Source organism: Amia ocellicauda, chromosome 18, assembly GCF_036373705.1.
Source record: "Amia ocellicauda isolate fAmiCal2 chromosome 18, fAmiCal2.hap1, whole genome shotgun sequence".
Lineage (NCBI taxonomy): Eukaryota > Metazoa > Chordata > Actinopteri > Amiiformes > Amiidae > Amia > Amia ocellicauda.
This window is the reverse complement of record NC_089867.1, coordinates 8,790,371-8,816,124: the sequence shown is the minus strand read 5'-3', so window position 1 is coordinate 8,816,124 and position 25,754 is coordinate 8,790,371. Positions and strand designations below refer to the sequence as shown.

The following is a 25,754-nucleotide window of genomic DNA, read 5'->3' as shown; positions in this document are numbered from 1 at the left end:
AAGGGAGACAGAATGCAGGGGGGAGACAGGATGGATTGAGGAGCGGGAGAGGAGTTGAACAGGCAAGAGAGGGAGTCCGCCTTGATGTTCTTCGATCCTGGGCAATACGTGAGTGTGAAGTGGAACCGGGTGAAGAAGAGTGCCCAACGGGTCGTTTGGCTGACTGGATGCACTCCAGGTTCCGGTGGTCAGTAAGAACCTGGAAGTGGTGCGCGGCACCCTCCAGCCAGCATCTCCACTCCTCGAAAGCCAGCTTCACAGCGAGGAGCTCACGGTTGCCGATGTCATACTTGTGCTCCGTCGGTGACAGCTTGCGGGAGAAGAAAGCGCAGGGGTGCTGTTTGTGTCATTGGGAAAGCACAGCCCCCACGCCAGACCCAGACAAACACTGTGGCTTAGCTGTGGAATTTCATCCCATGTTGTCCGCTCCTACAGAAGCAGTGAAACATATGTATAGCTTCTAAACAAATATTAGTGCCATCTTTAAAAAAAATATTGCCAGTGAAAGCTAAAAGAGTTTTCTGGGTGGTTTTGTTACACACATTCACCTAAAATTAAGTTGACAAAAGCATCAAACAGTGCTAAATAAATTGTTGCCAGGTTCTTGTACACAGTACTATTTCTGTTCAGTTTCAATAGGGTGCTTCAGTGCATATTGGTCTTCCACATCTTTTAATAAGAAAAGACAACAGACACTTGTTGGCTGATTCCCTTTAACTATTTCGCCAGTCTCACATAATCACCTGTAATACAATTACACCGACACATGGCTGAACCTGAAATCTGATTGTTGAGACCGCGAGCTGAGTTTTTTTCCACACATAGCAGAAATTCACAATGTGCTGACATTTGTAGCGTTTATTGTTTATTTGTAACCAAGTCAGCGGTTCTGATAATTGTATTGACCTCAAACGAGGATTATTCGGTTTCTGTGGCAAACACATTTCTGAAAGAGAGGTCTGAAATCATAACTGCGTGTGTGATCCAGGAGCAGGCAAGTCAATCTGAAGTCCTCTCTGCACACTTGTTCTCTGTGGTAGCAGTGATAGAATTGATAGACTTGTGGCCAATTATACAAATATTAAAACTGTGATTTGTATTCACCTTAATCTTTGCATACATACATTCTATATTGTATATTAAAATGTGATTCTGTTTTATGAATATTATAAATAGTAAAAAATCAGTATTATGTATATGGTACTTGTATAGTCAATAGTATTTGTTTTGATTGTCTCACACATTTAACAACTAGTGGCTGAACTTTATTTCATCGTATTAAGTAATATACTGTTGCCTAGTAAACACCACAGTGGTTTTTAATTATTTTTCTCAACATCATATCCACATCACATTTCAGCACTGCTTTGAAGTTTGGGGTAATCCCCCTGATACGATTGTCTTTCTGTAGCTGCTTTATGAGTAACTGCCATGCTACAGAATCTTAATGATGTGATGCAACACTTTTTTAATTACTTTCTAATCTACTTAGAATGCAGCTTTTAAGATATGTTGTTTACGTCTACTTACATGTATGCTTTGTACAAAAAAAAATAGTGCTAACAGGTCCAGATTCAAAGAAAACCAAAGCATGTTTTTATGTTTCAGAAAAGCACCTATGCGATCTTTAGAATCTTATTATATTTTCAACAGAAAACTAGATAAATGAGTGTTGTAATCAGGAAGTACTGGTAAGAAGGGTGAAAGTGCCCATTTTGCTCTTTTCATCTCTCATAATAAGGCACTTATGTCTGCCCTTTATCCACATTATGTAAGTCTCCTTGGACATTCATTTCTAAATTTCATCAGGCAATGGACAGCAAAGGAGTTTAAACTTCTGCACAGAATATATAGCCTTCACCAGATGATATTGAAATCGTTGTTTATATACCTGCTGCTTCTGAAGCATTCATATGAAAATACTTACATCTCTTCAAAAACATAAATCAGTAAACCAAAGTGGTATTAAAGGGTGAAGTAGAAAATTATTGGAGACAAGTACACAGAAGAATGCAAGTGCAATGTCCTACAGTCATTACAGAGTTAAAAAACACACACAAAATCAGTCATTGAAAGTTGTAGAAAAACTCTTATAATGGCATAGAAACTTACCACGGGTGAGCTAGAAATTGCACAGATTTTATAAATAACTTGTTCCATCCAGCTGAGGTCTGCAAGACAAAGCACTTTGATTTTCAATCCCAGCTCTGCCATTGATTTAGACTCGGTAGTTCACAGTGTTGCTGCACAGTCCACAGCCTTATATACCTAGCTTCATTTGAAATCCAAGCATTTCATTTATAACTTTGTGTGCACACACCCTGTTAAAGGAAATGTCAGGCATTAGAAACTGCAATCACTTCACAGAAACAGGAGGTGACTTCATTTCTAAAAGGATAAGACAGTTCTCATTTAATTTAATTGGTATTTCAAGAACGTCCCTCTAAAGAAAGGAAAACAATTTTGCTAGAACAAAATATAATACTATGGATCTGCTGTGGGCCTGTAATGTACAGTAATCCCTTGCCAACCATGGGTTTCCCTAACACGGGTTTGAGTATCCACACAAAGAAATGTACAGATTGGTATAGTCCGGCCATTCATTCAAAAAAACATTGTGGAATTGTGACGTCGCACAGTGATGGTCAAACTTATATATTTCATTGATTTATGTTTTAAATCACGGCGTCCAAACAACCCGTCATCCCTCTAACCAACCACCCCCTCTCCCCATCATCATCATCCAGACTTTTTTGTTCACTTGTAATGTATTTTTGTTCATGCAGATACATATTTCTCATGGTTTTAAATGTATTTCATGCATAGTTATGCTAACAAATTAGTGTAAATCACGGCCATTCAACCTAACCCAATTTTTCCCATAAGCTTTTAATGTTGCCAACTACAATTTTGGCAATCACAGGGTGCCTTTCGGTCAGATTATTTACCGTATTTACCAAAGGGCGTGGCGGGATGCAGTGTATAATTCCAGCATATGTACCGTGCACCCCAGTCATTATTTTTAATTACTAGAACCATGTGCATTTTTACCACGACAACATTATACAATGTTTAGTTTTTTTCTCCTATTAGACATTGGTTTCTTTCTGTGTTGGCTTTGATGCTTCCTTCAATTAATCTCCTGCTTCTGCTTTTATAAGCCTGTTGTAGATGTTCATAGTGGGTACCTTCTACATGCTATGATTGAATTATGAGTGTGCAAACTGGTCCTCCTGTAGGAAGACACATTACAGAGCGAAGCACAAAAACCACAATGAGGATTAAACAATGCCATCTAGGTACTATAGAGCACTCAGTTCACCCCATCAGTAGAAAATTCTGCACATTAGTGTTCTTGCAAAACTACTTGAACTGCACTCATAGCAGGTAATGGTGTCAATGTTACAAAATGTTCTTTTCTGTTGGGCTACATCAGTTCACCCAAGCGCTCAGCCCTGGTCCTGCAGATTCACAGACGGTCTGTTTTTTTCTAGGTAACCTCAAGCAATGGCTAAAGATAGTGATAATTTTGACTTTAACTAACTCAAAGTGATTTTTTGGAATGAAAATCAGAATAATTTATTAAATTAATAATATCCTATTTCTATTGCTCATTATCGTGAAACATTAGAAGAACAACACGGCCTGCATTTTTAAAGCTGAAAGAAGCCGTTTCCTGTTGTTTGTTTTAGCTGTAGCACTTTTTATGTCCATTTTTATTTGTGCTTTAGTTCCCAGTCTGGTACTTCGGGAAACTGTTAGATGTCTTGTGATGGCCAGGATGCTTAGGTGTTTCAGTGTATTGGAAGTTAAACTGGATTGTCATGTGTATTTCATTCAACAAATGAAACATAGTTTCAAAGATATCAATTGCATCACTGTGACGAAGCTTATGGTGGCTTTCTACTATACTGCTTTTACAAGAACCAGAGTTATGAGCTTTAAAAAGATTAATACTTGTAGTATGCTGAGAAACTAAGCAGAAAAGAGGCAGTATATACACATCAAAACTAAGATTACATCTCATATATGGGTATAATTTTATAGTTTTTGGTTTAAATATAGCTACTATGACAAAATTATTCACAAAGAAGAACAGTTTAACTACCAATGTCATTGATGAGAATGAAGAATGAAATACATGACTATGCAGTGAAATAAACTTAAAAATCACATTCTTCTGTTTTTGGTTTATATTCCAACAATACAAACATAAAAAAATACTACCAGATATGAACCTGATTTTAAAATGAGTGGTTGCTTCTTGAATATGTTTTGAAATGCAGATATTTCATCTGATGGCTGAGGGAGTTCATTTTGTTCATTTTAGTGAAATTATTGTATTTTGGGATTCTTTGTCCACTTCAATTTATATATACTGTATATTATTTTTGTACTGAATATTAAAGTACTGCAAGACATCCTTCATCAAAACAGGGTGCTTTTTTAATAAACAAGTAGTTGGTGTGTTGATTTCATAATGAATCCTCAGATGTTTCTCATAGAAGTGTCTAGACTGGCATCTGGAGGTTTTGCATTGAATTGCAGGTGATGGGGATGGTGTAATTAACTATATACAAAATACACTGCGCTAGTACATTTGAAAAATGATTAAAGCCTTTGTTCCTATTCATTTCTGATTTTTAATAGGTTGGGCTGCAGTAGCTTTATGTTTTGTTGGCAGGAGGTGCTTTTGCTTGAAGCTCACAAGACACCTTCTGACTATATGCGATAATAGTTTTAACAGATAATAAGCCTTTCTTTTCAATTTAATTTTACCCATCTGGTTATGAAATCGTGTCTCTAGAATATTATTTGCTTTTAGTTCTAGAATGCATTTATACAATAGGTCAAATATACTTGAATCTGCAATGCTTGGCCTTGGGCTGTCAGATAAGTTATACGTCAAAAACAGAAGTAAAAAAATAATTTAAAAATTGATTGATTCTTACTTCAGAGTATAAAAGCTTCTCTCTCAAAGCCCTTTGCTAAAAGTTATTTCATGGTTTGTTTTCATCATGATTTTCTCATAATCCAGCTTTTAGAGATGCAAAAAAAAAGTCAGAATAAATCAGGAAACATAGGATTTTTACAAACTGAAGACAGTTTCCACCGCGAGTGCTTTACAGCATCTGTGAAGGTCATTTGAAGGTGACGATAAACTAATTTGGCATTTTGCCCTTTCCCACCGATTCAGCCCCTGTGGAAGTAAAACGTAAATAAATTGCGTCAGCAGCCTAAAGCCTCTCTCTCAATACAGCTCCACAGAGTGCAAACAAAGGCCTTCTACAGTGCGCAGGAAAGAGGCAAAAATGAAATGTACTCCAGTAACAAGCTGGAATCTCAATCACCGTTTTATTTTTTTATACTCAGACACATCTGACAATCAAATCTAATCAGGATGTGAATTGGTGCCGAGCTGAAATGACTGGTTTTAATGAATAAGGGCAGATACCGGTGCGGGTCTCAGCTAAATTTGTATCAAGTCCACATGATTCACTTGATATGAGAAACAAAAGTGCATATTTCAGTAAAGGGTATAATTAAAAATCTGATTTGTATCCTTTCCAAAAGCTGTAGTGGTTTGAGCCCTGACCCTCAGAGAACCAAACGTTCTCAGTATGCTAGACTACAGGAAACTGAGCCGGACATCCTTCTCCATATACCACTGCATCTAGGAAAAGGTAGACGTCTGTACATTAACAGAAATAACAGGAAATAAAGTTCTATTTAAACAGAATGCATATTTCTGCCTACCTACCTTGAAAACCATCCATTTTCTATTCACACAAAATGACATCCGGAGCTCTCAGTTGTCCCATTTGTCATTTGGTATATTAAACTTTGGGCTTAATGTAGCTTATGCACAATAAGTTGCTGCCAACTTTTACCAACCCTGTGTAAATTAGATTTTAGGTGATTAAAATAAATATGCACTGAATTCAAACAATTTGCTTGTTTTCCCCTACTCCAAGAAATGAGTGTAGGAATAATATTCTAATTAGTGTTGCCCTAAATTTCCAGGTTGTCTCAAAGACCATGTGTTTTTTTCTGTACGAGATGTTTAACATATCACAACCTTTTGCGGGAACAATACAAACTTTTAGTCTGATTTGTGCATTCCCATGGGGTCCAAATGAGCATGTCTAAATCTCGGGAAAAAAATGATCTGTGCTTCACCATTTGATAACTAGGTACTATGGTATTCACTACTCATGTTTATCATCATGGTCTAGACTTTTTTTATACTTTACCTTATTATTTTCATGAGTAGAAGCTATTGTGGCTCAGATGAATATCCACCATGATTTTAGAAGCCTTTGGTCTCCTTTACAGCTTCCTATAGTGAAAAATATCAATGGATTCCCAGGTCCTTTAGAAAGCCAACACCTTTTGTTATTGCACCATCTTGTGGAGAAAATGTTCTCCAACATTTATGGCAATTTATTCTGTCTCGATGAAGGCTTCCCCACAAGGTTTCCACTTGCTTCAATCATTTAATTTCTTATTATTCCAAGCATACTGTAAAATATTGTAACAATTAAGTCACCCTGGCTAGGGTCATCCGCTCTATCATTTCTGCATTAAGTGACCAGGTTTCACAGCCATCAGCGAGCACTGGTAGTATGCGTTGATCAAATACTTTTCTCTTCAAGCACATTGGTAGATTTCCTTTCAGCAGTATACAGTTTCCTCCAAATGCACCCCATCCCATTTTCACTCTTCTTTTGATTCATTCCATAAGATCTGAAACCTGTGCCGATGTTGTCCAAGGTAGACATAACTTTTGACTTCGAATATCAGATTGATCTACTTTACATTTCTTTGATTTAAGAAAGCTGTTAAACATGACATTGGTTTTACTGAGGTTACATTTAAGTCCTCGTCTTACTTGCAACTTCAATTTCAAGAAATCGGATGCAGGTCTTCAGGTGTTTTTCAAATATGATGTCATTGGCTATTCGCAAGATGTTCAAATAAGCTCCATTTAACTTGACTCCTTACTCCTCTTATACACACATATACAAATCGATACCGACATAAAAATGACTACACATAACAGTCCATTTCTGCTCTTACTTGTACTAACATTTAAGTGGCTGTAAATATAATCATGAACTGTATTTGGACTTACTCTTATTGAGACTAAAGCTGTATATTGTATTCTATTGCTCTTACCATAATCTATTGAAATGGATATCTATTGCAACAACTTTAAGTGGCCTGGGATAGGAGCCTCCATTCCACTGTAAATTTGTAATCGTAAAAAAAGTGCACCTGCTAAAAATCAAAACCTCTCCCTGTTGTACATGTAAAATAAATACTACAGTATATTTGTTTTAAGAAGTTTATTAAAAAATAATCAAAGAATAGAAAAAACTTTACATAAAAATGTTTTCCAAAAAGAAAAGGAAAAAAAAAAAAAAAAAAAAAAAAAGGAAAAAAAAATCCTTTTAAGATCACCACAGTGGCAGCCAGGCAACTTTTTCTCTTTTTTCCTTTTTTAAGTGTATATATATATATATATTTTGGTTTATTGTCAGGACTCTGATGTAACATGATAGGACAAGCCTCTAGTATTAAACTGCCTGCCACACTTAAAGACCGAAACCGCAAAAGCCAAATTTAAAAGCCTGCATTGACGCATAAACGTAAAGCATGGTTTTGGGTTGACTCGTTTATGTTAGCTTAGTTAAATCCATTAATACAACAGCAGGTATATCTTTTTCCACTTGGGTCTAATTCACTCCAGTTTTTGCTTGGTTCTCCCTACCAATAAAATGACACATGGTTATGTAGAGCACTGTTAAGCACTACTCTACAATGGAATGTGAAATAAGTGAAAACTAAACACGTAACTGCATATAACAGGCTATGTGGCAGTCGGCTTGTTTTAGCTGCTAAAAGTAGGTTTAAAGAAATGCTTTCAATACAGTATAAATCTCAACCTTGTTAAATTAAGCTACCTTCTGAAGACTACAGAAATGCATCTTAACATACATTTCGATCACTGTTAGGAGATGTATTCCCTTATAGTATTTGTTGAGAAAAAGGACCTCTGTTTTAAAACATTTGACTTTAAACATTCATAATACTGGTATCATGTATCATTGTGAATAATAAGTTGGGACAACCATGGTGCTTTTCAGACTCGGGTCAGGCAATAACCTTAGTTTGAAAAGCTCACGAGCAGTGGTTGTCACGAGGAGAGGAGAAGAGAAAAAAAAAAATCCACTTGCATAGTATACCTGTATGCATCAGTAACGTTTAAGTGACAGCAATACAGTTTGTGCGCCATATATTTGCTGCACCACGATGCAATACTGTAAAAAAATACTTCAGGCAATGCATACAGCAATGGAAGTACTTGGTATTTTTTTTGTGTGTTTTTTTCTATTTTTTTTCAGTTGTTTTTTTTTGTAGTTTTTTTTTGTTTGTTTCGAATGTGTTGCTCTTAACAGAACGAATGCATACTGCTATACAGATTCCAGAATGGAATCAAAAATAATTCCTTTCTCCACATTCTGATAAAGTGGGCACCCATGGAGCAAATGCTTTCTTGGGGCACCTTGCATAAACACAGGTTACATAAATTAACACTGATTTAAATCTACTACCGATTCTCTACCTTCAATAGACTCCCCTTTTCCTCTGTTTCTTAAAACTAAATAAATAAAAAACAAAAAACACTAGATTTTTAACCATAGCATCGATCTTGAAACTCAGTGGTCGAGCTAAGAGAGCTCTGATAATCCACCAAGAAAGAAAATAACCAAACGGGGCTGGCCTATTCTCAGAGGACTAGAGAAACAGAGGGGTTAGCACAAGTGCGATTTGTGAGGATCGCTTCAGGGGAAACCAACAGATTCCCCAAATGAATTGACCATCAGGATGGGACAGGTGCATCACCACAAAAGAATAAATAAATAAAAACCGACAGCACGGGGGAGAGAGAGAGAGAGAGAGACACAAATGGGAACATTTTTAATTCAATAAAAAAAGAAAAAAAATCAAACCAGGGCTTTTCTTAAAACTGGGTCAAAAGACATTCATTTTAGCAGTTCGAGCGTGTGGTGCAACATTCCTTTCGCAACAGCTCCACCTGGTGAGGAACAGCCCTCAAGCCATTTCTGTGGGAGTTGTGGGACAGGCTTTCAGGTCTCAGTTTGCCTCTGGTTTACCCATCATTAAAAGGGGAGTCCTATTACAGTTTTCAACAACGCACAGCTCAATTTAAAACAGACCTGCAAAGAACGCAACCCGGGAAAGGATTTGTAAACTTGAAGGAGAAAAAAAAGATTGAACAAAAACAAACAAAATAAAACCAAAACAATATAACTTAAAACATCCCTATTACACACTTAAATAAAACCAATTTCTGAAAAAAGTTATTGCACAAATGATAAACAATTTGTTACTTTTGTACATTGTAAAATGTTTACTATGGATATGAAAAAAAGGAGGCAGCTCTGTCGGTAGTTTTGGGCCAGGCCATCGCTGAAAGGAGGGCTGCATTTGCAAACTTGCCACTCCTCTGTAACCGGTTCAAGCAAAGTTGCTTCTGAGCTCTGGCAAGTCTTGAAAAAGAGCCACTTCCAGCACTAGGTGATGAAACGGGGCCGAAAACCCAAGCAAAGCAAAAACAAATGTAAAAAACTAACAAAAAGAAACATAACACTGAACAAAACAAAACATTTACATCCAAACAAGTCTTCACAGATTCAGCACTGAACAATATTATCTGCAAGATGGGTTTCTGACCATCGTACAGGAAACATGCAAAGAAACAGCTGCAGATTCGTAGTGTTACTACCTACAGGCTGAAGTATTGAATGCTGGTCTTTTTCCACTGTCTGGCAACTGTAAAAATTGCAGGTCACTTAACTCCAGCTTCAAGATGGGGAGGCAACCTTATCTGCTTAGGCTGACTGGTAAACTCTCCCTGGTGTGCTTCCTCCGACGCCAGCTGCTGCGGTTGTACTGGGGGTGCCCCCGGTTGTTAATGGGTTGTTTCATTCCCACCATGGGAGTGTGGACAGTGCCTGGATTATGTAGTCCCTTCATGGAATATTTTGGCGCATTCTGCATCTGGAAAGGGGAAAGATTGGACTGTCAACATTCATAAAAACAGTGACAAATGTCCGAATCGGGGTATTTTCCATCAGTTGTATTTGCTGTCCAGACAACACATCATAGGAACAAAGCATCAATTCTCAAATCAGAAGTTAACTGCATATCACTTAGTCAATTTTGTAAAACCTCAATTTCAGTTAGTATCATACATTTTAAGATGAGTGGATGGAAAGTTTGAATGATTTACAAAACAAATTAAAAACCAAAGATTACAAAATCATTTATGGTAAAGAAGCATTTAATTAGTTTAAACTGAGGAAGGGTAAGGTGGAAAGAGGGGAGGGGTAAGTTTGCTCTGCAGTCTTTGAAGCAAAATGGAGGATAAATTCTTCAAAATTAACTGGAAGCACAAATTAAACATAGTATGCAAATCATGCAAGTGCATGTTTGGTCTTTTTACACAAAATGGAGACCCAAATATTCAACCTAAATTAGTATATTTAATAGTAATACACATACAATAAGGATAAATTCAGTAAATGAAGTAAACCTTTTACTTTTTTTGCAACCACAATATCAATATCCAGCACAAACAGTATAACAATGTTGTTGGAGTTAGGGTTTGTAAGCATTCACAGGATTTATTTGGTTAATCACAGAAAGTCACTTAAGGACATGTTATCCAGAGATCGTTTCGTTTCAGTTTGACAGTATTCAAGCTCTGAGACTGGATTATTTTTGGTCTTCCTGATCTGAAGTTTAAGGCTCAAAGAGAAGAAGATTTAAACGTAAACATGTGCATGTATAAAAAAAAGTAAAAAGATGAGGGGCTTGAAGCAGTTACAGAATAAAATGTCGAGAAACTAGACTTCATTCTTCCATGGCTGCAAAAACGTACGTCTGTTTAACGGTATCATGCTGTATGAACTAATAAGCCACAGGACAAAATCAATTAAAAATAAATGAAAGGTTTAAAAAGCCATAGAGGAGCCAACAAATAAAAGGCTTGACAACATATTAGTCTCTCTTTAAGTGTCCATTATGCAGACGCCTACCTTGTGATGCAGGTGGGGGCTTTGCAGAGGGCTGGGGGAGGCGGGGGGGACAGCAGGAGGGGGCATGTGTAGGACAGCATTCAAAGGTGTCCCTTCTATACAAACCTGTCTGCCAGGCAGTGAAGGAACACCTAGGTTTCCAGAAAGGGACAGTCTGGCCTTTAAGAGTAAAAGGGGAGGGGGTGGGGGGGATGCGGGGTTGAGTAGGTTTTCAAATCCTTTGTAAATAAAATTTACGTGAACAATTTTTTTTTCCAATGGGCTAATAATTACTAGCACTTGTGCATCACTGGTGTTTTAGTTAGTCTGTTTTAACAACCAGTGGTCTTCATGATTTACAACTGTCAACATTGCAGACATTTTAAAAAGTTAAAACTTTACAGTAAATAAGGATCTGCTTATTTAATACTTCTCAAAGGGTATTGCAGATTTGTATACACCAATCATTTCTATTAGATATAAAAAATAAAAAACTACTGGGGAATAAGCATTCATACTTGTGCTTTTAACTAGTTAGCACTTACCTGGGAGCCGGAAGAAATTATCAAAGCCCCAGTAAGATTTGGCTTCCCATTGGGCAACTGAAGTGCAGGTGTGGCCAATGTTAGTGCTGGGATTGGAAATGGGGGAATGTTTGTGGCTGGACAAGGAGTTGAGTCCGAATCCTTTCAAAAACAAAATGCAAAGGCTTATATATCCAATTACAAAATGATTTCTAACATTAAGCAAGATCACAGATTCTTCCTCTTCCAAGGCAGTGCCATTCAAGAACAGACATTTGAGCTCTACACCAACATTGTGGATCAGTGACATGCACCTGCAGCAAGGATCCCAACCCATACGTTGACTTGTTGGGTCCAAAGAACGGTCATAAACCACCAAAATTGGTCTCTTGAGTAACACATAATAATTACAATTTGTCTTCATAGATAACAGTGTCTGTGCATATGGGTCATTCTTACAGAAAGATATTTATTTGAGCATAAAATGTAGTTTGTTTTGCTTCTTTAACTATTTGAGAGAGAAATTTGACTTGTCTGCAGTCAAGTATGTAGGTCTATATGTAGGTACAGATGTCTTTAGATAAGGCATTTAATAAATAAACAAGAATATAATGGACAATGTTAAATGTTTTACTCTCGTGTAACACTAGTGCTCCATGTTTTGGGAGTGACCCATATATACAAACACGATGACCTACTCTTGGAAAATGCCTTTCATACATGCATTTAAACCCATCGGTCAGGAGTTCCTTGGCACTTACGATGTCACTGCCCGAGAGAGAGGAGACGGAGGATGCCGAGGAGCCGGACGAGTGCTGCTGGGGGCTGGAGAAAGACATGGGGGAGTCCACGCTATTGGGGGAAACTGAATCACGCTGATGCTGTTGCTGCTCTCCAAGCAGAGTCAGGCTGCCGTGTTCGGTCGGCTCTGGGCCCTGGATCATTCTGGGACCTTTGAAGATTTTAAGCACAACACTAAATGTATATAAATGTATACAAAGTATAGTTCTCTACTTTGCCTTAATTTGCTTCCACATTTTCTAAGCGTAACAAGTAACTCTGAAGAAAGTGTCATTGCAGTCATAAGGTAAATTGACATTTCAGGCTCAAAATGGGAATTCTGCTTCAGAATTGCCAAAACACTACAATTTTAAATTATGCATTAATCTCCACTATTACGGATACTATGTTCCATATTAAAGATGGCCATTTCATAAGTGACTGGTTTTAGTGGAATTCCTTTGCTAATGGATTAAGAAAGTAAGAATAATCTAAATGAAAACCATTTAAATTAAAACGTTTGACATTTACATGCTGGTGAAACCCATTAACTTGCAACACACTTCCATAAGTGCTTAGAGCAAAGGCAGAGGCACAGTTTCCAAGTGTTTAGGTTTTAGCAGGACTGCGAGTTACATGCATAACGATTTAAACTGAATTAGTAAACGTTAGCTCAGACTGTTTAATGGTCAGGACAATTGCAATTTAATTCTGGACAACTGCTGGAGACTTGTGACTTGGTTTGCTTACCGTATGAATCTGGCCTTGGGCAGTTCCTCACACCCCATTTCTTAATGATCCATTCCCTATAATCAATCACTTCCTGGGTGACTTTAATTATCCGACCTAAAGTGCTAGGAGGGCACAAAAGGTAAATGTCAGTTTCTACCTTATTTTGCATCCAAGTAAAATTAAAATTTCATCTTCTACTGTTGTGAAGACTAATTAAACCTACTGGTCCAAATATATTTTTATTAAGAAAATACACATTTTAAAAATACAAAATTTGTGCAATATCTTTGGATTGTGTTCAAGGCTGTTGCTAATATTACAAAACTGTATTATGAACATATGAACATGAAAATGTACTACTGGAAATTGATAAACCTTCCTGCAGTGATTGTGTAAAACAGTAGATCGAACAATAGTCAAATAAGCAGCAAGATAGTTTACTGTATTGGCCCGAATACAAGACTGATTCATGGTTTAGATCAAGGGGGTTTCATATATATATATAAGATATAGATATATATATAGATATAGATATAGATATAGATATAGATATAGATATAGATATAGATTGTGGAAGACATCAATAGTTATAGGTGGGCTTACCTCTCAGACTCTTTGTTGGGGTACGACCTTGCAAGTGGGGAAACGGCATGACCAAGCACGATATAAGCATAATCGAAGACTTGTTTCACTTGCATGGCACCATAGGAACTTCTGCCCACATCATTTCCTAAAACAACACAAATAGCAGGCCAAGGTAAGAGTGAATAAGGAGTGCATTTACAATAACACTCCTCAATTCAGATGAAGTTAAGACGCACTGAATCTGTTACATCACTGTGTACAATTTTTCTTTTTCTTCTCTTTTCACACACATAAATATAATGTGCATCATCAGATCCAGTGTGTAAATGGATTTGAAAAATGCAACAATCTCATGGATGATTTCAGCTTAAAATACAAAACAAAAAAACAGGAACTGACAAGTGAAAATTCAAGGAAAAGGTTTTTAAGGTTCTTCCTAATGCATGGCAATACTAGCTGTCTAGCATTTTGAACGACTGAATGCTTGTGCTGTAAATGAATAGCCTAATCTAACCAGTGTGAGGCCACAAGCAAAAAAGCCAGATAAAACTTTAAATTGAAATAGTCAGGTAATGATAATACAGCGTCATGCTGTGGTGAACCAACAGTAACCACTCAGCTTTTATCTTCACATTATAAAACAGGACATTGTAACACTAGAAGGCTTCCACAGGAGGCTGACGAGACGGATTTGGTTATAGAAGAAATATAAACTATGAAAATGGAGTTAAAAGTCAAGGAACCTAGTTAAAAATAGACTTCAAAGAGATTTGACCAATACTTTCTAAATCCCACAGAGTACAGAGAAGACAAAACAAAATAACCATGAAACTGTGCTACATCATTTTCACAGCAGAGACCAGAAGGCTTCAAACTACAGGGAAGAAAATCTTAATGCAATACATTTCTGATTTAGAATATATATTGGTTTTATTTAATAAAAAGATCACTACATGCTAAATGGACCAAAAAGGTTTTCACTTGGAAACTTAGAGCTCTGTATCTATACTTTTTTTTTTTTTTTTTTTTTTTAAATGAAGTACATAGAAACAAATCACAAGAAATCTGTAATTTTCCAAGACTACTGACCAGAGATTAAATAGATGGATGTATGGGGGTTAAGCCTGAATATAGGCCAATATTGACTAGACTTAGAGAACACATTCTTCTTACACAATTACCTGGCAAGAGAGGATCTTCAATGCACAACGTTGACGGCCTATACCCGTTGGTCATGGCTTTCATGATTTCTTCTTTGGCAACATAAGCACCTCCATTTTTGATACGAATACCAGTTTTTAAGTAGTTAAAATGCCTTCCGTACAGCTCAAAGAATTCAATGAGAAGAATGCCAAGATTCACATTGGGACTTCTGGCATCAATTCTTGGGTGCAACTACAAAAGAAAAAAAAATGTATACAAAGTTCAATCAAAATAAAACTAGACTGTATCCTACATCTTACTGTAATGACAAATCAACATTTTCAACAATTTCATGATTACATCTCCCCACACAGATGGAGCGGAGACATTTAACAGGGAAAGCATTTTAATCAATTTCTGAATACATCCAAGCTCATTTCAATTATTTCTGGAACAGATTTTCAACTGTTTTCATGGGGAGAGGCACATATTGGAAAACAGGTGATTTGTATTATTACAACATGGTAGGAAACAATTTAGACTGCCAATGGGAAAACAAAAAAAACTAAAATGATTTAAAAATATACATTTTAAAATATCACTGGAGAATCAGTTTACAATCTATAGGTTTTGCACAGTAAAGCAGCAGGCCACAAAGCAATCAGCTCAAGATTTGCAACAGTGAGCCTTAATTCAACCGACTGCTGTTCATTCCTATGATACTGGCAGCATAAGAGGCCTCTGAAAAGTACATTGGCAAACTGGCTGCTGCTTTCTGAGCTGCGGGCAGAGAGCAGAAAACAGATTTGACAGCTCTTACTTATAATCACCACAAACCCCAAGAGGCCAGCCCATCAGCAGAAGTTGCTAGTGCATGGCAACCTGAGGATTCCTCCTGCCACTTCAGGTCACCCAACCACAGTGGTGCTCGGACAATTGTGTGCCAGTCCCCAGGCAGTCCCAACATATGTCATAGCCCAGATATGAACCCCGCGATCTCCTCGCTCTCCAAGCCAAGGCTTCTACAGGAGCTTTGAAGTGGCTCCTCTTGAAGAGATTTTGCTAACATTACGTAGCATTAAATGTTTAGGTTTACACTGAAATAGAAGTGTAACATTTACTACTAGTTATTATTCTGCAGTGTTCAAGCAATATTTAATTAAATTGCTCACAGTTCATAGGTTTTAGCTGGGAAACATTTGTGAAATTTAAAACGTGATGTAATCCTTAAGAGTAAGGAAGGATAAACCAATGGCATCATTTTATATAAACACACACAGGGCCTAAAATTAACTCTTTGGAGAATTGCACAGTTTTTATAAATACTAATAATATTAAACCAATCTTTTTTTATAAAGCATTATACAAATCGAAAATCATAATCACAGATTCAAATACAAGTATGAGAATGATCTCTTACTTTCCGATTGCATGAACATTATTTACTTTTCAATACTGGCGGCGTTGGTTTCAGTGAGGTTAGCTCTCTCCCTGCTGTATATCCTGGGGATGTAGCCTTTGCTACAGAGATCGCCATGTAACGTTGGGGCCATTTCGATGCTGCAAGATTTTATGGATTTTAATTTAAGAATTTTTTTTTTTTTTTTTGTACTGGTAAAATTTTTTGTTCTTCTCCAGGGCGTAAAATCTACAAGTGCTTTAATCTGCACTGTCAAAAATGGGTCAACTGCGATACTTCCTAAAAAAAAAAAACGAGCACTTTCTTCTTTTGGTAGGCTTAGAAATGCCTGTAAAATGTTTAATTTATTGCGCTATTGCGATATTTCTATGCACTATTTTTCTGGTTTGACATTAGCTCTATTGACACGGGAGCCCTAGCAGATTAAACATTTTGTTCTAAATCTACGTAATAAAAAAGCAGTAGCTTCTACCCACCAGTGCGGCCAACAGGATTGTGAAACTTACCCACCATGGCCAAAATTTACCCACGTGGTGGTTGTTCATTTTAGGCCCTGTATGTGTATATATATTGTTTTTTAAATGGAGACAAAAACATACAAGGATGCTGGGCTAAACTATTCCACATCTTGGTGTTCCCTTACCTGTAGGAAGCTAATGGCCATTAAAATGAGGCTGTAAGAACTAATCCCACCCGTAAAAACCTCATTCAAATCCCTCTGTAGCAGGAACTGCTTCAGTACAAAAATCAAATAAGGCAGCACTGTATATTTCTGTGGAGAAAAAAGCAAAGCACGTTATTCAGTCTCAGCTATTTAAACTAAATGGGAACTCATAACTACATTTTTCAAATACAAAAGCCCAATTTTGGGAAATAAATTAATCAAGGTCAGATTTCTTGAGGGGAAAATGGAGATGCACCTTTAAATTTTATACATCGAATGGCAGCAGGTGAATGAAATGGGTGAAGAAAATAATGTTCCAAAAAAATCTGCATTGCACGAGGAAGAAAACGTATTCTTGCACTCTGCATTAGGATTTAATATACAAGAGAAGGTCCTGACTGATTGTAGTCCCGGCTATTCACATACAAATGCATGCCAAAATGTTCCCCTCATGTTCCGTGCTATGGCTTTCCCCATTTCATCAGACTCTCTCAGAAATAGATTTTTTTAAATCTAATTCCTCACCGACGAATCTCCTATCCAAGGACCCCTGTGGGCGTACATAATTTCCAGTCTCTATTTTGCAGAACCTATGTGGAAGAGATAGCCACACAAAATCTGAATGACTAAAAATGTGAAATGGCAGGAATTGGTGCATATAGATGCAAACAAGATACTGTTACATTAACTATAGGGTTCATTTTCCACATCTTAAGGGACATTATTCTCCTTATTTAAAGGCATGAATGACTCCCAACTTCCATTTCTTGCAGCTTTAAAAGGAAAGTCAGTCTGAGTTTTAATGACAGCTCAGATAACCAGACTCCAGGCAAAAATTAAACTGCCTCAATATCTGAAGTGGTTTCAAAGGTAAAGCACAGAATAAAATTAACTGTAGAAATTCACACCTTTCATTAAAAACAGATTCCAAGATTCCTTGAATATATTGTGTTCATTAAACTGCTTCTAGATTTGATCTCTTCAGCGTTTGTGGAACACTGACTCAGATGCGAGAGAAACGTACTATTCCTTCACAGAAATTAATGGAGGGAATAGGCCAGACATGAGACAGGGGATAGTGCACAATTAAACACATGCAGTAAAAATGTTCTCTTCATGTCCAATTGATAAACCTAAGAAAAGATTCAGAAAAAAACAAGAACAGGACAAACCTTAAGGTACTCCGAAATGAACCGAGCTGCTTTCACACCAGTTTCTACGTTGAAACTGATATCCACTTTGACTTCTGTTTCTTGGTCAGTGAGCTTTATTATTGGTACCTAAAGAAAATTACATAAAGCTAGTATTCGATTTTTAATCAGCAGAAAAATAAAACATCTTAAACTGTTGAGCACCTATATTGAAAATGACTAAAACAGAGCAAAAATTGTTTAGTCCCACATTTGAGCCATGTGGTTGTGTGTGCATTTTCCATTAACCATCCCCACACCTTTGTGAGGAACAGCCCCAGAAATGTACAAATTCATCAAGGAAATCTTTAATCTGCGTTTCCATGCTATAAGAAACCACAGAGTGGGATAGCACTAATACTAGAATAAGTCAATCTCCTTAGGTTTAACATTAACTCAGTACTGTGGGCCCTGGTACAAAATAAAAACTGTACTTGAATGATTTCATTTCATTTCATTTAGGTGCGTTTATGAAAGTTTATACAACTTTAAATAGTCAGTTAAATTAGATGAAACGAGAACATTTCTCCAGTTGCGTACCAATTTAAAGTACAGGAGGAATTGAAATAAAAGACCCAAAACCAAGCACATCTTAGAAAGTGATTAGTGGTCACCGAGTAATGCATTTCCCCAGTGACAAGTTTATACAAAAGATTATGGACTACAAATGAACAATCCTAGGAAAATAGTATTTAAGGAATATATGTTATGCACTGATAACACACAGGGCCTCCAGAAGCAACAATTAGTCCAAACCAAACTGAACCCTTTCAATTACACTGGGCAACACACATCATTAACCATACCACACACAGTAACAGACTGAATCAGTCAGAGGGCCAAACCCAAGGGGTTTTTAGGTCTCTATAAACAATTACCCAATTTTCTCAGGGATGAAGTTTAACATTTAATATAGAAAGGGACATTTTAAGTGCATTGTGCGGTAAAGATTGAGTTAACCTACCGTTGCTTTGTCAAGTACTTTAATGGAGTAAGGCTCAGCCACATTGTGTTTCCGTAGTGCTTGTTCCAGCTGGGGCAGAGGGGGACGTTCCCATTTCCCGAAGACCACCAAGTCAATGTCACTGCAAGAAAAGTTTGTTGTATAAATTTTACCAACATCCCACAATACATTTTATTACAAAAACATGTTCAAACGCCAGACTAAACTATGAAAAATTCATAAAACAACATTCAGACAACCATTTAACTACGAGCAGGAAGAAACTGTTTATTTAATAGCAACAGCAACACCCTAAAAGGAACATATCAAACGAATACGGGAGACCATAAAACATTGCTGTGCTTCTGTAATTGACAATCTTACCTTGTTGGGAGATAAAGTCCAGTACTAAAGCTGCCAAAAATCTGAACCTGAAAAGAAAAGAATAACTCAAGACTGTCAAATAGTGTCCAGACAAATGTCATGCTTGTAACAGTAACCTTCCAGGATCACACTACTTTGTACTGAAGCGTTATAATATTTCTATTAAGATATGAAGGCATAATTTGCAATTTTGAAAGCACTCCCCCCCCCCCCCCCCCCCCATTAAACTGTGGATAGCATGACATAATAGAAGATATATTATATATTACTCCAGTGACAGCAGAACTATTCCAGTCAGCAATATTAAAACTTTGGTTTCAAAAATCAAACCAAACAGAAAAGTATGGTAATTTATTCAGCGCAAATGCTACAATCCATCAAATGCAACATTTTAGAAACATCAAGGCCTTGCCCTCTAATATACAAATAATTCCCATCACGTCAACACATGTAGTATAGAACTAATGTCATGGATGTCCTACTTCTGAATTTAAAACCGCCTCTCTCTACACCACAACAGCACCTTCTGTGTTACTATACACCAAATTGAATGTTTGGCATAATTGTATAATATTTAGTCCTCCTAACCGATAGTCACAGAGATTATAAAGCTGGCGAGGACCCTGACAGGAAACCAGGTGTTCAGTCCCTTTCACACCGCAGGGAGGTTTTGTTTCAGACTACTGAACCAACGCTGTATTTGTGTGCTGAAAGTTTCTGTACTTACATCAGCTGTAGGCCACAGATCTTTGATAACCGTTTCTATTCTGTTCACCACTTCTTTCCGCATCGCTGCTTCTTCAGGACGGGGAGACATGAAATCATAGAACTCCACTATCTCTTCGTGGAGGCTGTTGAATAAGGAAAAAGTTGTTGCGGCAATGGGGATTTTTAAAACCGAGACCGAGGAAACCGTCCCATCACAAAATTAAAGTGATAATGCCATAAATGCAGTTTTCAAAACTGTTCTATTCATGCAAACTAAAATTAAAAGTATATAATTTTACAGAACACAGTTCACAATTGTACATGGAACAAGGGCACACCTAAAACATACATCATGACAATTTTGCACTTGGTTTAAAACAATTTAAACAGTTATTTCTGTATTTACAAAGTTGTATACTATTCCTTTTAGTAAAAGACATTTTACATGCAGTTACGTCAAACACTACAATAGCATATAGGCCTATATCACAAAAGTTATTAATATTGTATTTCTTTACAAATGCTTTCAGCACCAGTTACTGGGTAAATGTTTTATAACAAAACTTAACATTCTCAGAGTAATTTAGTCGTTTTTCGTCCACTAGATGGCAACTGGTTAACTTTCTGGAAAATAAATGCCACAATGCCTTCCACCTTCCATCAGAAACAGATGGACTGTAAATGAATGCATAATTTAAAGATGTACAAATACCTGTAGAACCAGGTACAAGTGGATGTTTAATTTGAATCATGCTAGTATGGTTTTAAATACCAATACACCACCACTGCTCATAACTCTGAATACAATTTGCACCAAAAGTTGGGCAGGTGTATTTTTTTGCTGGGCAACCAGATTATATCAGACGCTGAATTCAGGTCCCAGTTCTGAGTCATTACTATTCATACTGTTCTATATTTAGTGTATTAACTAAAATATCTGAATGTCTTTCAATTAGATGGGTTAAATGTGACACAATGACCTCTGTTTTAAACTCAGCTGGCCTCAGTTCATCTCTAAATAGGCCCAAAGTCAGCAACTGCAGGAACAGGTCCATGTAATCCTATGTGAATACAAAGCTAACCAATGCTTGCCTTCCTGACATCAAACTGCCCAACCAATGACTACATACCTCAGCAGCCACTCGACTCATGCGTGAAAGACACTGGTGTCAGGGCCTTTTTTGATAAGACTATACGTTTTAATCGTGCAGTCAATGCACAAATATTTATTCATAATTACTGAAGCCCAGAGAACGAAACCATAAGATGCAGAGATTTAAGAAAATGGGCGCCTCCCCCCTTTAAAGCAAATGGATGCAGTGCAAGTTAATATTTGTCTGGAAGTACATCTGCTTTAAAAATAGGGAACCAGCTTTCTTTGCTGTATTTCAGAGGGAAGTTTGCATTGCATACCTAAATATAGGAAGGTAGGCTGATCAATGATGATGATCAATAATAATAATAAAAAAAAAAAAAGGTTTTAAAGTTTGAAGTCTGCCAAGGTTTCCTTGGCTTGCCACACAAGATTAACAGAGCATATTTTGCAGCACACGTGCATCTGCCTGCATCTCACCTGTGCTTGTATGTAGATTGTAGCAGGAAACCAAGTTGATTAACAGCTGCAGATTCCAAATTGTGAGGATCTTTATATACACTTTTTTTTGGTTTTACTATTCTGATGCTCAGTTTATGATTGGCCCATGAGAAGATAAAGAGTGATTGACTAGTGAGCATAAAGCCACAGTTTAAAACGCCCAACTAAGATTCAGAGAAGTTCTGACTCAAAATTGACTTCCACTTCTCAACTACAGACTGCTTGAGCCAGTAAGTAAAATCATCCATCTTTCTTTGGCCTAATACCAGAAATCCTAGGCTACAAAAAGGGATTCATTATACATCACAACTATTATCCTTTTGAGTTTGATGTCATGCGATTTCAAAGTTTAACTCTCCTGAACCTTATAAACAAAATGCATTGTGGGTACCATTATTCTTGAAAATGTCTCTTCGGAAAAAAAAAAAAAGTGAGGTGACAATAAATGAATACATGTCCTGTACTTTTAGTTCCCCCTAAAAGAAAGAGGTGGTAATACACCCTGTGGAAAAAGCAATAGGTGACAGCAGCAGTCAAAATTAATAGAAAGCCAGAGAAAGTTTGCATGTACACACACAGATATACAGCACAGATTAACTGTAGTGAAAACTGATCCATACACTTTGTTTTGTTGAGAAAAAACTAGACAAACTTATGCTCAAAGATTATTTCCATGATTTTTCTACGTTTTCATAAACTACAAATTCTTCAAAACATTTTGCTACAAGTTATTTTTGTACACAGGTATGTTAAGCTACAATGGCAGATTTATTAAAATTAGGAACAAAATACTAGAATATGCAAATGTTCTGTAATAAAATAAATCCCATTGATTATGTCAATTCATAAATTGCAATATTATGACAGCCTTCACTGTCAAACTAAAGAATTGAACCCATGTTGGCACTTTTCAAACATCTTGTGTTACCCAATAGAGCCTTTTCATACAGAATAATAATAATTAAGATGCAGATTTACTGCTCTACAATGCAGTTTAACCATTTCGGTTTATCTGAAATACCAGTCAGTAATTTTAGGAAACCATTACTTATTCCAAGTACCCAGAATTCATAGACAGAAATATCCCACATGAGTGCAAGCAACTATTACAAATATTACAAGTTCATGCAACAGAAATAAGTGAAGAAAGGGATCTTTCTTATAGGTGATTGAGAAGCCCATTTTAAACGTGTAAAATAAAAGCAATTATTTGAATTAGGCCTTGAACCTTTCAGTCCCATATGCTCGACCATTTACAACTACTGCATCACACCAACGGTTCACTTATCACAGCGGTACTCTCAGGTGACAGTGGCGATATGCAAGCATTTTCTTCTGGGTATTGTTTTGCAGCTGTTCATGTGAAATAGCCAAATATTAATTCATGCATATTAGTCCTTTTGATTTGTAAAGGAAGGGCCGCGTTTTCTGCAAGATACTACATACGACTGCAGGAAAATCACACCCATTTCTATTGTATATTTAATAGAAACAAAATGCCTAGGGTTACTATCGCCCTGCCCGCAAAAACATGCAAGTAGCTCTGCCAAGGCACGATCAAAGAAAATCGCATTAATTTATGCTTACGCCGTACATTTAGACAAATAAAGCAAAATCCATAACGAACAAACCACTGGCTAAATATAAATCCCCTGGTGTTAAAAACGTCAGGACACGGTAAGTTTCGAGTTTGTGGCTCAGACATTAGGCGTTATATTTCAATAGGCAGGATGAGGAGAATGGGGCCATTTATATGTATAAATGCATGCGTGTGCGTGTATATAGATTATACATTATTTAAATGGTGTAAGGTACACAAGGAGGCCTCCGTACGGCAACGTGTTAATGACACCAACATATCAAATAAAAGCCTCGATTTCAACTCGCATCGGTCATAACCCAAACTAACAATCCTCACATGCATGCAAACAAATATCCCGACCCATTACCCCACTGGGGTGATTTCAGCAGATATCCTTTTGAAAACGACAATTGTGCATGGGCTAAATACTTCAATTTCCCCTCGATCGACACGCATTATCATCACCCTTGCATTCCTTAATTTACCCAACCCACTCAGGAGAAGAAAAAAAAGTGGAAGTTAGTTCTGCACACGCCCACTAGAACCAATGGGGCTTCACTTTGCAAATCCAACACACCCATGTAATTGTTTGCAGAAAATTAATACACGTCTTTAAATCGACGGACTTGTGTGCGCAAACCTGAAAAACAGTATTTTCACGAATAGATTAAAAAAAAAAAAAAGACAGTGGCTTCCATGTATGAATAATGCATGTAAAATGGCCCTATCACGAAACCAACCCCATTACAGAGTATAGGGGCAAACATGCAGGCCTGTAAAAGTCATTACACGTTTTAACATGAGCAATTTAGTGTGTTCGCACGGGTTTATCCCTGCAGGCGTGTGTGACAGATTTACTTTTAAATGCATGAGGAACTCAAGAGTTTCGGCTACTCGGGAGAACTCGGCAAAGACTCGGCAAATCTCAGCACATGGATCGGGAATTGAACGCGAGTCACCATGGGGTGGAACTTCATATCGTAATCAAACGCCCAGCTCATCAATGCATTTTGATTTTAAATAAAGCCGAAACACAGGAGGACGGCACCTTTTTCATGTTTGAAAAAATGCATCTCACCCATTGACTCCCGGACTATATTTTCGGGTTTTCCACGGAGTCCCAGAGCAGACATAGTTCCCATTCCAACAGTTCGAGAGCAGATAGTTGATCCCATATGTGCTCGCCTTGTTGTCACTTTTCCTCCGGCCTGGATGGTGGTTGTGATGGTTGTTGATCGATGTGGTAGTGCTGTTGTGATCATGGTGGCGCCTGTAGTAGTTTTGTTGGAGGTGGTGCTGGAGTTGCTCTTGCTGCTGATGCTGCCGATTGCTGTGATGATTGACATTGTACAAGTTCTCGCCGAAACTGAAAAACAGGTTGCCACCGCCGGCGGGTTTATTAATGTTAGCAGGACCACTAACACCACAACTAGTCCTTCCCGAAGAGGAGTTGGAAGAAGGGCTCTCCGTCCCCGACTCCACCGAGGAAGAGGACGACACGGAGGGGGTCTTTTGCAACCGTGGGTTTCCCTCTCCCACGCCTACCTGTAATCCGGCACCGGTGGAGGAGAGCAGGGCTGGGTGGGTGCTGCTGCGAGAGAGACTGGCAGGAGAGATAACCCCACTGGTCCTACTGCTTCCAGCACTGTGATGGCTGCCCATGCTTTTGCTGGGAACCGCGGCTGCTACATTGTTAAAAGGGCTGGGGTCCACAGCCGGCGAGTTGACACATAGGTGATGGTGATGGTGGCGGTGGTGGGAGTTTGTCCGAGGTGCCTGAGAGGTCTCCCAGATATGCATCCACAAGGCATTAGCAGGTCCTTTCTGTTCGGGCTGAATCCAAGCTACCCTCGGATCCATTCAACTTCTGTTTCAACAACCCCTTTCTTCTCCAAATCCCCTTTGTCTGTTAAAATCCACGCGTGCAGGGTCCTTTAGCGTTCGCGAGTCAACCCCATTTAAAAAAATAAACCCAGAAAGTAAGCGCTAAAACCCAAAGGGAACCGGGGACTGCTAATCCTAAAGACTCTAAACTGTGAAACACTACAGCGATCCAATATGGCGCCTTCTCTTGAACCCAAACCTGTAGTGCGCATGCGTGTTGGATTTTAAACTCTCGGCCTGAACCCACCCCCTGGTCTAGGCTACGCGCAGGCGCAGGCGTCGACGCGTCCTGGAGCAAACCTCTGCGTTTGAAATCTGGGAAGTGAAATTGTTCTGTCCTTGCCCTCGCGTTCGTCTAGCGCAGGTTTCCGCAGTTGTGCGCAGATTTGCTCATTTGAACCAATTATATCACAACCAAAGCGCAGATATGTGCAGATGTCCGCAGTTCTGCACAGAGCTGCAGAATTCCACCGATGTCATTGGCGGAGCAGTGCAGATCCGCGCAGAACTGCG

General features: G+C 37.9%; 1 protein-coding gene across 3 annotated transcripts; it reads right to left on the bottom strand.

The window, feature by feature from the left end:
* Positions 1 to 7,334: 7,334 nt before the first annotated feature.
* Positions 7,335 to 25,443, bottom strand: tent4a (terminal nucleotidyltransferase 4A). 3 transcript variants are annotated; one of them, XM_066690624.1, is made up of 13 exons: positions 24,436 to 25,442; positions 20,201 to 20,324; positions 19,474 to 19,520; positions 19,111 to 19,231; positions 18,129 to 18,236; positions 16,936 to 17,064; positions 14,911 to 15,124; positions 13,748 to 13,874; positions 13,163 to 13,266; positions 12,394 to 12,584; positions 11,654 to 11,794; positions 11,130 to 11,288; positions 7,335 to 10,089 (listed from the first exon to the last, which is right to left on the bottom strand). In XM_066690624.1, exons 1-13 carry the CDS (start codon positions 25,215 to 25,217, stop codon positions 9,913 to 9,915), a joined length of 2,424 nt encoding a protein of 807 aa, XP_066546721.1. In that variant the 5' UTR covers positions 25,218 to 25,442; the 3' UTR covers positions 7,335 to 9,912. The 3 variants fall into 3 exon arrangements, with proteins under 3 accessions (XP_066546721.1, XP_066546722.1, XP_066546723.1); XM_066690625.1 differs by having other exon boundaries at positions 11,235 to 11,288; XM_066690626.1 differs by lacking the exon at positions 11,130 to 11,288 and having other exon boundaries at positions 24,436 to 25,443.
* Between the last annotated feature and the right edge of the window lie 311 nt (positions 25,444 to 25,754).

Excerpts from the sequence above, each read along its gene's own strand:
- tent4a (XM_066690624.1), bottom strand. The coding sequence starts at position 25,217 with ATGGATCCGAGGGTAGCTTGGATTCAGCCCGAACAGAAAGGACCTGCT. Across the intron at positions 13,267-13,747 it reads CCCAACAAAGAGTCTGAGAG|CACTTTAGGTCGGATAATTA; the intron begins GTAAGCCCACCT and ends GTGCCCTCCTAG. Across the intron at positions 12,585-13,162 it reads CCCAAGGCCAGATTCATACG|GTCCCAGAATGATCCAGGGC; the intron begins GTAAGCAAACCA and ends AAATCTTCAAAG.